Source organism: Phodopus roborovskii, unplaced genomic scaffold, assembly GCF_943737965.1.
Source record: "Phodopus roborovskii unplaced genomic scaffold, PHOROB, whole genome shotgun sequence".
NCBI lineage: Eukaryota > Metazoa > Chordata > Mammalia > Rodentia > Cricetidae > Phodopus > Phodopus roborovskii.
Window position 1 is genome coordinate 9,256,257 of NW_026126602.1, and position 13,402 is coordinate 9,269,658.

Consider the following 13,402-nt stretch of genomic DNA (forward strand, 5'->3'; position numbering starts at 1 on the left):
TCAGGGATATTGGTCTGAGTTTTCTTTCTTAGTTGTGTCTTTGTGAGGTTTGGGTACCAAAGTTATTGTGGCCTCAAAAAAAGAGTTTGGCAATGAACCTTCTGTTTCTATCTTGTGGAACGACTTTTGTGGTATTATCAAGTAATGTTCTACAAGGTTGGGCCTTAAAGTCATGATGATCTTACACTATATAGAAAAAATTAACCAAAATGAATCAAAGGCAAACATAAGAGCTAAACAAGGAAAATACTAGAAGGAAACAATGGGAAAGTTTCATGGCATTGGATTGGTCATGATTCCTTGACTATGACACCAAAAGCAAAAACAAATAACTATAGCTATTCACCAAAGATAAAAACTTAAATGTGTTGTCAGGCAGTGGTGGCACATGCCTTTTTTTTTTTTTTTTTTTTTTTAATTTAAATTTGAAACAAGGTTGTTTTACATGTCAATCTCAGTTCCCTCACCCTCCCATCCTCTCCTATTACCCCCACCAAACCCCAGCCCATCCACTTTCTGCTCCCCTGGGAGGGTGAGATCTTCCATAGGGAGTCTTCAAACTCTGTCATATCATTTGGGGCAAGGCCTAGGCCCTGCCCCATGTGTCTGGGGGAAAATATTCATGGATGTGGGATGGGCTCCCAAAGTCCATTTGTATACTAGGGATAAATACTGATCCATTACTAGAGGCCCCATAGAAAGCCAATTCCTCCTAACTAACACCCACATTCAGGGGGTCTGGGTCATTCCTATGCTGGTTTCCCAGCTATCAAGACTGGGATGCATGAAGGCATGTGCCTTTAATCCCACATTTGGAAGGCAGAGGGAGAAGGTTCTCCATTACTTCAAGACCAGCCTGGTGTACTGAGTTCTAGGACACTCAGTGCTGTTACACAGAGAAACAAAACAAAACAAAAACTGCTTAAAAAAAATCTTTAAAACCAAGATTGACCAAGAACTTAGTTTGACATTTCTCCCAAGAAATAAGTTGATATCCAATAAATGGATTTAAAAAAAAAAAAAAAAAATGTCCCTCAGAATCAGGGAAATGAAAAACCAGTGAGATAACAGCTCAAACTCATTGAAACTCATTGTAATCCTTAACAGAGGATAAGGAGAAAGTGGAACCTTTGTTGTAGTGAGGGTGTAAAATGGTTCAACGTCTATGTAAAACAAGTTAATTTGTGACCCTATGGCCCAGCTATATGGGAATATGGTTTGAGCTGAAAACAGGCCCAAACATGTGCACAAAAACCCAGCTCACAGCAGCACCAACAGCCAAAAGGAGAGAAGCTTCCCCAAATGTCCATCAGTAGATTAATGGATAGATAGACTATGGTGTGTAACTATATATAATAAGATATACTGTTCAAGCCTGAAAAGAAGTGATATCCTACACTATGGTGTTTTCCTATTGTATTCCCACTTACCACAGGGTTCATATATCTTTGATGGCAACCATACTTTGTACCACCATTTACTTAACTCCATTTTTAAACATTGCAGTTTCATTTGTTTTCTCTAATTTCATGTTGTGATTTCTTGCTCATTGATTTCTGTCTTCTAGTCTCTAGAAAAAGCTGACAAATTTTTATTTTATTTTATTCATTCTGTATTAAAATTTCTGACTTAGGACATGCTCTCTACTCACATTTAAATGAAACAAATCAAAAGGTTCTTTTTTTTTTCTCCCAGCTTAAGCAATAACAAATTTAATTTATTTAATTTTATGGATATGGGTGATCTATCAGTTTGTTTGTCTGTGAACAATATGCATGCAGTACCTGCAGAGGCCAGAAGAGGGCATGGATCCTCTGGGACTATGGTTATAGATGGTTGTGAGCTGCCATGTGGGTGCCAGAAATCAAATCTGGGTCCTCTGAAAGAGCAGAGGTGCTGTGATCTCCAGCCCTTTCATGTGTTTTAATACTTGAAAGCTTTAATTTAGTATAACAAACATTATCAACTGGTAATGACAAACCAAAATACTCTCTGATTGTAACCAACACTCAACAGGCTTATAGTAATGATGTTCAATTAATCAGTGGCTAATTTGGAAGAAACAGTTGGGGCATTGTGAGAGGCTGAGTATTGTCATTAAACGGCTCTTGTACATGACATAGTAGATTAAACTCACTTGCTTTTTCACTGAAATACTAGTTTCAGAAACAGCAGCAGTTATTAGCTGTTTCCATATGCTACCACATAGCAGCTCTGAGCTTTATCTGCAATAAAACTGGAGATTATTTTCTAGGATAAAAATCATTTATTTTGATTTATAGAATTTGCAAACTTTAGTCCAGCAGTGGTGATGCATGCCTGTAATTCCAACACTTGGGAGGCAGGGGCAGGTAAATCACTGAGTTTGAGGCCACCCTTGTCTACAGAGCAAGTTCCAGGACAGCCAGAAATACACAAAGACACCTTGTCTCAAAAAAGCATCTCAAAAAAGCAAACAAACAAAAGAAAGAAAGGAAGGAAGGAAGCAAACCTTATCCTGATAATAGTGTCATGTAAATTGTAATGCTACCATAATTTTATATAAACACTCAAAAGATTGCCACTTTCACTCTTTGTTTTTGTTTTTGAGATAGGGTTTCTTTCTGAACAGCCCTAGTTGTCCTAGAACTTGCTCTATAGACCAAGTTGGCCTAGAACTCATAGAGATCTGCCTGCCTCTGCCTCCCAAGTGCTGGGATTAAATCTTGCCACCGCCCGGCAAGATTGCCACTTTCAACTGTTCATCTTGTGATGCAGGTTTTCTTTTCAACGTTCACAACACTTCGATTTGTAACCTCAGGAACTGCTGATGAATTCTTGAGCTAAAATTGGGGAACCTGGGGTCTCCCATAGTGCAGTTATTCATGGCACCGTGAAATTAAGGTTTTCTCAACTTTTGTATGTTTCTATTTCTTCTTGCTGGAAAATGGGGCATAGGACTAGAATGTTTCTAATTGAGATGAATCTATTTTAAGCAAATACAATTACTAAAAATGTTAACTTTCGTGCTTTAAAAACATAGATTCTAGCGCCCTAGAAATCAAGTGCCATCTACTTAGATATACAACTGTAGACTAGGAAAAAAAAAACAGATTTTTAATTTTCTCCATAGCATTTATCAATCATATGCCCTGATTTTTTTTTTTTTTAATCTCTTCAATTTCTTTTGGTTTCAGTTTTTTCCCCAGTAGGATAATACAGAAATTTTTCTGCCTGAAGATAGAATAAGATGTTCTCTTGAGATCACATTTAATTTTAAGAGCCATAAATCTATAAATTAAAATGTCCCCCGAGACATGAACATCTCCTCTGGTAGACCTCTGACAGCGCAATGGAGAACGCTGCTTTCCCCATCACTGATCTTGGGTGTGCGTGTAATTGTTGTCATTCCCACTTAAGTAGAGTTGTCCACGTTTCAGTGTGTCTTGAACTTATTTTCCTACCTAGTAACAGCCGGGTTTTGTATGAATTCTTCTGTTTTACCCCCCAAAACTTATTTAATAATTACTCAGACTCTAAAATGTGTCACCACTGAGGATGTGTACATGAGAATCAAAGGTGGTTGTAATCTATATTTAGAAACAGTTATATGAAGGGACCATCAAAGTGTAGTGCAGTAATTTAAATAAAACTATAAAATGTTACAGAGGGGACTTAGCAGGATTAACTTGAGTATCCTAGGGAGCTAGGAAAACTTCTCTGAGAAAACAATTCTCAGTGGAGGAGGAGTTACCGGGTAGGTAATTTAGAACAGTTGTATTCTGAATAGAAAGAAAATATTGCAAAGGGTCATCGATGTGAGATAGTTTGAGTATTTAGTACCAGTAGTTTTAGCTAGCTGAAGATTTCTGAGACAGAGATAACGGTGAGATAAACTAGAGAGGGAGGCCAGGTCCAGATAACCAGTCTTTAGATCCATACAGAGGAACTTGGGATTTTTTTTTTTTTTTTCCCTTTTGGAAATGGGAAATAATTTGTAGATTTTTAGTAGTGAAAAAATAAAATAATTGTGATCAAATATGTATGTCTTAAACAAGTTCTGTAACCTCAGAGCCCCCACACAATGGGACAATCACATTTCCAAGGTTGTCTTGAGGCCTGAGTAGTAGAATGCATGCGCAGCACTTAGGGACTCTGCATAGTAAGTATCAGTTAACAAGTCTGCAAGGCCTTATGGCATCTCATCCACCACCCCATCCCACTAGAGTCTCTCCATCCTGTTTATTCTTTACTAGACCCCAAATTCAAGTTCACTGTGATTATAATTTGTATACTATTGCTTTTCAATCTGTTAGTGGTGTTAACATTTCTTCTAGTTATTGGCTTTTTGTTGTTGTGGTTGTTTTGTTTTTTTCAAGGCAGGGTTTCTCAGTTTAAGTCATGGCTGCCCTGGAATTCATTGTGTAGACCAGGCTTGCCTCCAGCTCACAAAAATCTACCCGCCTCTACCTCCCAAATGCTGGAATTAAAGGCATGGGCCACCAACATTATTGTGTTGGCTATTTATAAACCATCTTTGGAGAAATTTGTCTTAAAATCCTTTGCCCTTAAAAAAAAAAAAAAAACCTTCATACATAAATATTGTATCTATATCACAACCATCCCTAACTTTAAACCTAGCCTTCTCTTTTCCTTCAAGAGGTATATGAAGATAAGATGTTTTGTGGGAACCATGCTGTTGGCCTGACCTAGCTATCTTGAGAGGCATGCATGCATCATGGATTTTTCAGGTTAGAGTCCATGGTTCCTGGGGCACACTGTACCTTCCAGTTCCTGAGAGACTGGCCCATTCCCTCAGGTAGTGAAACATGCTGGCCACTTAAGTGTTTCTCTGTATGTTCCCTTAGTAGGCAAGGAAGCATTAATCTTGTGTATCCTTTATAGTTTGCAAACATTGTACCCTGGTAACTACAACTGTATTGATCCTGGCAATGCCATTATATTCTGTTGCTGATAAAGGTATAAAAATTCTAATTGCTTTCAATAAAATTTCCACAGCTTAAGTTTTATGAACACTTCAACAGGCCTGGTTTAATTCCTCATGGCCATATCAGGTGACCTTACCCCACTGAGGAAGCACAGACACTTACAATGTTTTATACAAATTACAGGCCCCCACTTACAACTGTATTGGCAGGAAAGTATATTCAACCATATGACCGTGATCTAGGACTTTGTGACTCCTGCAAAAAATTTGAAGTGGCTGACCCAGGACTAGGTCAATTCTCCTATACCTTTTGCTGCACTCTTCCCAAAAGGTGTACCAATGAGACCAGCCTTTGGTTGCCATCAGGAAAAGATGGAGGTCATGCCACTCAAGTCTACATTCTGAATTTTCTAAGTAAATATCTGTTATCACCTACCCCTTGATTATCTAGAAAGTAGCTAAAAGGAAGAGGTTTCTTTCTGGGGACAGTTGCTTTTCATAAACAAAATGTAAAGATGAGGAAAAAGTGAGAGAGGGAATCAGAATTTTTGTTTGCTTTGGGGAGTTTGGTTTGGTTTTTTGGTATTATATGGTTCTGGCTGTCCTAGAACTCACTATGTGATCAGGTTGGCCTCAAATACAGAGATCCACCTTCCTAGAGTCAACGTTTGGAGTTGATGTTTGAGGAAGACTTTTCAGTGTTCAGTAGTCTGTAGACAATAGGGGACATGGAGTTTGCATCCATATTTTTGACTCCTGGCCCCTTGTTCAGTGGCTTTAGCAATGAAAGCTATACTGTTGGCTGTCTGCAAACTGTCTGAAATGCTAAAAACATGACAAGATTAATTTCAAGATTTACAATAATGTGGTCCAACTTAATTTACCTGATGGGAATGGCAACAATATAGTCACCTGAAAAAGAATCACAGTCACAGGACACTGTCATAGCTCCAAGAGGAAATGAGAACTCCACAGTAAAAATCAAATCTGCCAGAAAAGAGCAGCGGAACTGTCCCAGGCAGAGTACTCTCCTTCATTATAAAATAACTGTGTCAGTTTTTGACCAGAGCCACACAGAAATGTCGTCTTGTTGGATTTATCCCAGTAGTGGAGTACTTGCTTAACACTGAAAACAACAACTAAGGAGTAGAGTCCTGTTCTCTGTCCAGTCTTTAGTGGTGGATGTATTGTTATGAGCCCTCTAGATGTGAGAGGTAGCCAACTACAAGCCAGGAAGAAGGGCCTCAAGAGTTTATCTTCTTAAGAGTAAAGATAATTTGAGGTGGTTTAGTTTTAGTTTGTTGCTCTTGGCTTACAATTGGTTTACACAGTTTCTCAATGTCGCTTTAAAATTGGAAAAGTAATTATATAGCTGAAAACAGAATGCATTCTAAAGCTGTACAGAATATAGAGTCAAAGGAATACATCCACATTATAGCTCTATAACTGGCATTTTAACCAGGTGACAGAATGTAAAACTATTTTCTTGAATAAAATTTCTAAAACTCTGAGTTGAATGAAACCAACTAGAACTGGTTCGATACCAAAATTTAACTAATAAATAGAAAAGGACATTTTACTATTAAAATATATGAATACAAGTAATGTGTTTTTTCTTTTAATGTAACCATAATTTTTCAGCCAAGTAAATTGTGTATTATATTATATTTAGTGTTTTATGGCCTAAAACTGGAAGAGGAAACTGTGTGTAGGGTCTATAAAATAACAGCAAGCTTTTCCTTGCCACTTCCAAGCCCTGGTAACCCAGAAATATTAAAGATTTTCAAAGGCACCAAGTCTTTGAACATGTCAGTTTTCATGGCAAAAATCCATCCCAAAAGAATATTATTTTGATAATATAATTTAAATTTCCCTCATCATTCTTATGCATATATATTTGGGGGTCACTACATAAAATATTGAATATAATTTGAAAGCTTACTTTTTATTTTGTATTCAGTATGGAGATTTATTCCCAGAGTGGGGCTTTTTTGATGCAAAATTGGAATGCTTGTGTAGTCACAACAGCTGTCCCCACACCATGTGGTATCTTCCATTACTTTACTGTAGCGATGAATTTTTGGCCCAGTGTTTCAGTAATATTGGACACACATGGTTTTAAGTGGCAAAGCAGTATGCTTATGCATTCATTTGACTTTCACAGCTACAGTTGGCTCTATATTAGAACAGGGAGAATACATTCACACCACGGCCACCCTCACGGCTGCTGGAGTAGCTGGGTCACAGTGGGCTCTGTTCCTTCTAAAGACACCACTAACTATTGCTGAGGAATTACACATTCACCAAAGGGCCGTGCAGCAGTAGGAGAGGGAATAATGAGTAGTCAAAGGCCACACTCAGATTTCAGCCATGGGTTCTTATTATTACCCATATTTTAACAATAATTGTAAAAATCATGGCCATGAAACAACGAAAACTGAAAGGAAGTTTGCTGAAAACTGAAAAAATCAGTCAGTGATTTTTTTTTTTTTCTTTCAAGTTTTCTATACAGGTATTTGATTTAAATAAAATGTTGTTTTCCCAGGAAAACAGTAGTGCTATGTTGTTAGATTCATTAAGAAGAAATTAAAATCTGATTGGTTTTAATGTTGACTGTTGGTGTGTGTGTGTGTGTGTGTGTGTGTGTGTGTGTGTGTGTGTGTGTGTATGTTTTTGGGAACCCAATCCATTAAAATGGTAGTTAAGTTTCTGTTAAAAGTGATGTGGACATCAGGTGGCCTGCTGTGCTCTACTGCACTAGTGTGGTTTTGGTGTGAGCCCTGTTCCAGTGAGAGTCTTAATGGTCTGCATGGCTTGCTTTTGCACTGCCAGCTTATATTTAAATTCTCCTCAAGCTTAACCTCTTCACACTTCTGTATACTTATTAGAGTTTTGGATTTTAACAATATGAATAGTATTTTCTTTGAAAATCTGATTTGTTCCCCTAAATGATATCTAAATAACTAATTTTTCCTTAAATAAGGCAAAAGGAAAGGAAAACTCCACTGGGTAATTTTTAGCTTAAGAGATACAGAAAATTAAGTTTCTGATCTTCATTAAATAGCAAAGAAATTCTAGCCAGATCCAGTGTAGACGACCTTTTTAATCTAAGTGAGTTTATGCATGTATTGTAGGGGCTATACTGATGAATATGTTCGAGGCTTTCAGCCCATAGTGGATACAAAATAGAATGATTGATAAAATCCTCCCTACTATTGGCTATTATTTACTGACTCTTAAGTGGCAGGTTGTATTTATGCCAATTTATCTGCTTCAGGGAACATTCTTGATAGCAGAACAAAGTGAATAAAAGTAGTTTGCTTTGCAAATGAATGCAAATCGGAAAGCCTTTCGGAAAAGCCCTTTAACAGGGGCAGTGCACTGATTCTGAGTGAAGCTGCCATTTGGACATGGTGAAAAGAGCATGCTTGAACCATTGATTGAGGGAGACAGTAAAAAGTCAGGAAGGGCCCCTTTGGCTTGCAGTGAGGCAGGCGGATGTCAGTGTGGTTAGAGCACAGTGGGAGAATGACAGGGAGGATTAGTGTCAGGGAGAGGCTTTGCTGGGGCTATGGAGATAGTCCCTGGGGTCACTCACTGCTAACTGTTGTTCTGTGCTGATGGCTCTGTAATGCACACTGGCTGATGGATGCCTGTTCATTATTGGAAATGGTGATTAGAAAAGGTATTCGTTTCTAAGATTTCTCCACTACCTTTCTCCCCCCCCCCCTTTTTTTTTTAATTAAAGGAAAATGAGGTGAGCTTCCTTCATCTCATTGTTAGTGCCTCTGATTGCTGGTAGCTTATGCCAGACTATGGTTGTCATATTATGGTCTTTTCCCTTATCCAACAGTGATTTATGTTTATTTACTTGGTTTTAGGTTTTAGCCATTGGTAGTCACTAGTAGTAAAATTTGAGAGTATGTTGCTACTAGAATTTTTGTGCAGTTTTGTAATCTTTAAGGTGTTTCCATTATTTCAACTATGAAAAGCTTTGCATGGACTGAACAGTTCACATCTTGGTGTAAGAGTTCCTAATTTTACTTGTTCTCAAGTTTTACAGAATGCTGGCATTTGACAAATTAAACATTTCTAAAGTTGAATGTTGTTATTGTTACATAGAATGGGCACAATTCTGAGTCTCAATACTTTTATCTTCAGATTTTCATGTATACATCTAAGAACCATTTTGTTTTCTTTTATAGTATTTTTTTTACTTGAAAACTTTGCTAGCCATGTTATATGAGTTATATGAGTATTACAACATTTTGTAGCAAGAGTTTTTTATGGGCTTTGACAATGGTTTTTTATTTTAATGTAAAATTGGTTTTTTAAGAAATATCTTCAAAACCATGGTTTTGTATTATGCAGTACTCCCATTTTCTTATATGCATACAAAAATCTTTCCAAGGCTTCTGGGACTCCATTCTGCCCATGAAGTTGGTGCTCCAGTCTTTGACTAAGCTTAAATACATGCTTAGTACTGTTGGTCATTGCAGAAAAGGCTCTGCCAGTAATTGTTTCACAGGCTTGTTAGTGTTTTAGTAAGCATTTTTCTAATTACTGTTTTATAGGCACCTGAATGGACAGAAGAGGACCTCAACCAGCTGACAAGAAGTATGGTTAAGTTCCCAGGAGGGACCCCAGGTCGATGGGAAAAGATTGCCCACGAATTGGGTCGATCTGTGACAGATGTGAGTTCACTAAGATTTGCTTTATGTGGGGAGTGACAAACCAGAACAAGCCAGCTATGCAGGAGGCAGACTTAGATGGGTCCTGGGTTATCTGTGGAAAAAGGACCTGTGACTGAACCAGTAGTGAAAGAAACAAGAAGCAGATGTGAGTCCATCCCCTGTTCTACAGTAAAACAGCAGTGTGAAGAACTGTAGTGTTCAGAGACTTAAGCTACTGAAATTTAATCATAGAAAACAGTGTTAGCTTCTTTGTTTATATTGACCCTTTAATTGTGGAAAAGACAGTTTTCAAAGTGACCAGAGTTAGAGAGATGACATTTCAGCCTTAACAGTAAAGTACAGATTGCTGATGTATTTAGACAGGTGGTTGGGATTAATGAAATAAGCACTAGTCTTAGTGCAGATGGAATGTTTCTTTCCAGGATGCTACTGGCCATTCATTTCGGCTTGTGTGTCTGAATGTCCATACCTAACACCTAGAAGACAAAGTACTGACCTTTTGACAAAGCACTTTAGATGTGTTCATTCAGGGAGTCTACAGTAGAGTACCTGACATGTGCCAGATCTTTAAATATCTAATTAGGAGTGAGGATGGGACTCTTCTGTCTCAGTTATCAAACTGATATTTGTGTAAGGCATAGTAAATACCCTTTACTAAGTTTGCTTTAAATACATCTTATGGTTAAAAGTTCTTTAAAGAGTTGCTGAAAAGCAAAGATTTGAATTTCCTCTTTAATTCTATTGGCGTGTCTTTAGGTCTTTTTTACAGTAGGCACACATTTTAATGAGCATACTGTCCATTTTTTTCTATTCCTCTTTTCCTTTTGTTTAGGACTTGCATTGAGAATTTTTATTATATATATTTACATATGCATGTATATATAAGTAAGTTCACAGAACAAAAGCTATTATATCTAATAACAGATCATTTCTGTGGTTTTGTGAAGCGACCAGTTATCTTTAGCTCATGGACTACCGTAGAGATACCTTTCTTCTTCTAAGAGCACTGCTGAAATGTGCATTTCATTTTCTCATTTTAAGGCATTTTGTAAAGGAATGGTATAACTAAACACATTAAAGACATTCCAAGGTTGCTTATATTTTAAACATTATATTTTTAATTACTAAAATTATTCTTAATCATTCTAAAAATACTTCTTTAAAGAGCCCAAAACATTTAATTTGATTGTATGAAGAAAAAACAGTAGTATGCTAATTAGTGTCTTCTTAAGAGGTAAAGAAAGGCGGCTCATGCCTTTAATCCCAGCACTTTTGGGAGGCAGAGGCAGTTAGATCTCTCTGTGAGTTTAGGACCACCCTGGTCTACAGTGAGTTCCAGGGCAGCCAGGGCTGTTACAGAGAGAAACCCTGTCTGGAAAAATCAAAAAAAAAAAGTTGCTTTTTAGTTTAAAGTTGATTCAATAATCTACCCTTTTATCCTATCCTTTCCATATCCCCCTTTTATTTATTCATTTACTTACTAATTTTCTCAGAAAGAAATCCTTGAATCCTACCTCCCTTGCCTAGTTTCCTCCCTTACCATGACCAGTAATATTTTGCAACCAACTCCCCTAAATGATGACATTCATACCCCATTGAACAGCCAAAAAAATCACCAACCCCCTCCCTTGGGAATGTGGGCATCATGTTCTCTAGACTGCTTCCTGCCGTCTGGGGGCAGTGACATCTTTAGGGACCCTGAGAAAATAATGATCAAGTCCTGGGTCAGCTAGTTTTATCATTTGTTGTTCAGGCTCTGTGTGATGGGAAAGTGTAGAGCTTATCCGAAATCCTGGCTGGGGTCTGTGAGGCTGGACCATCTCAGCTAGCAGATTTGAAGTTGTTCTGGATGTAGAATTTTGAGGAGACTGCAACAAATCTAAGAGGCTGGATCACTTAAGTTACTTGTTTTGTCTTCATTCATGTCCAGTCCCTTTGTTCTGAAAACCTTTAAACTTTTAAAGGTAACATATATATCTGCATTATTACTGTTAGCAGTATTACTCCATACTGTTAAACAAATATGGAATGTGCAGTGTGCATAAGTCAGCTGAAGATACTTCTGTCAGCTAGTAGCTAGCTCTACCCTCTGATTCAAGATAAACTTTATTAGCACAGCCAACTGGCAGTGCAAACAATTTTCCCGCAAAAAGAAGACTCAGCTAACACATAAGTAATGTTTCTTGGTCATATTGTATTGTGATACTGGTTTTTTTTTTTTAATTTTACTTATATATTATATGTGTGGGTGTTTTGCCTGCATATATGTCTATATACCATATTCATGCATGCCTGGTGCCCAAGGAATCTAGAAGAGGATGACAGATCCCTTAGGACTGGAGTTGCAAACAAATGTAAGTTGCCATGTGGGTACTGGGATTTAAACCCCACTACTCTTAACTACTCAACTGTCTCTAGCCTCCAGCAGACTTGTTTTAGTAATGCCCAAGACTTGTGAACCAACTAAACCAGCTGAAGTGGTTTCAGCTGGTACAGTTCCTTTAGTAGAATGTTAATCACACTTTAAAAGGTCACTTACACTTCTTTTTGGCCTGCAGTGTTAATTAGGTTTGTTGTCATTAAGTCCTTGATTGTGTAAGAGAAGCCAGGTTCCTTTGTCGGTCACATTCTCCTCTTACAGCACACTGACCCGATCTTCTGGCGTCCAGCCCACATCTGCACAGCTGTTGTTTGACCCCGTTTCCCTGCTAAATGTGTAGCTTCAGGCTTGCTTCTTTCCTTCCAGAAACAATTGACCTTTTACGGGGAAAGGTGAGAGTGTATGGCTCTTTATTTAGATTGTTAGATTCTACTACAAAACCTATTTTTTTCCTCTGTTTAAAAAAGAATCAATATATTATTTGTCATAAATAGAGTTAAATTATTAAATTCTACCCAGGAAAAGTACAAGCAATATTTTAATTTTTAAACATTTTTTTACATAAAGTATTTTTTAACTCAGGTAAACTGTGAGACCAACTTTATTGTGGCTTAAATTTTAAATGTTAATTATATGCCTTTTGGCATATAATTTTAGTAACCACAAAGGGCACTCAAATTATAAAAACAACAAAGGAAACAAAAACTGTCTGGCATGTAAAACCACCTTTAATGTGATTATTAACTGCAGGCTTCTAAGTTAAGGTCAGGGAGCATCAGATTTCTTGCTCCTGAAGTAATATTCTCTTGCCTGAAAGGCTGTAAACTGACCCTGGTGTGCTGCTGGCCACTAATCTCTTGCATTCTGTTTATGATAATAGACTGAGTGGAATTTTCTGCTTATTTAGTAAAGGCCCAGGTAGACAGTTAAACAAAAGCCAGGTGGCTAGATTTAACTTTTATAATTAATGCCAAAGATAATGTAAGACCTGTGTAAGGTATGCCAGTGAAGAGTAAAGCAAAGAGTAAAAGCCAGCTTATTGTCAGATAGCTATAACTAGCGCTGAGACAGAAGAGCCCTAGTGGGCAAATTGATACAATGTTATTTTGGTGATGTTTTCAAAGTCAAGAAGCCTTATGGTTATTGGCAAATTTAAAAATATAGCTTGATATTATTTTGACAATATATTATTATTGTTAGCATCAGTATAGCCCTACCTGAAGTCCTGAAAATGATGAAAGTTAACCTTTTGGTTTCTTCACTACACTGACAGCTTCCTGCTCTCTCTGTTCTCTGTGGCCAAGCCTGAGCTGTCTTCTAGGTCCTGTTTTCCTGCCTTTGCCACCTCAGCCTTCAAAAGCACTTCATTTTGGAATGCCTGAGTGCTTTATACCATCCTCC

The 13,402-nt window shown here is 37.5% G+C and overlaps 1 protein-coding gene across 1 annotated transcript in view; it reads left to right on the top strand.

Moving 5' to 3' along the window:
* Dnajc1 (DnaJ heat shock protein family (Hsp40) member C1) overlaps nucleotides 1-13,402 on the top strand; it is a 151,227-nt gene that overhangs the window by 114,562 nt on the left and 23,263 nt on the right. The window contains exon 9 of the mRNA XM_051205672.1: nucleotides 9,502-9,621. Coding sequence (XP_051061629.1) covers nucleotides 9,502-9,621 — 120 coding nt within the window. The remainder of the gene's footprint in view (nucleotides 1-9,501; nucleotides 9,622-13,402) is intronic.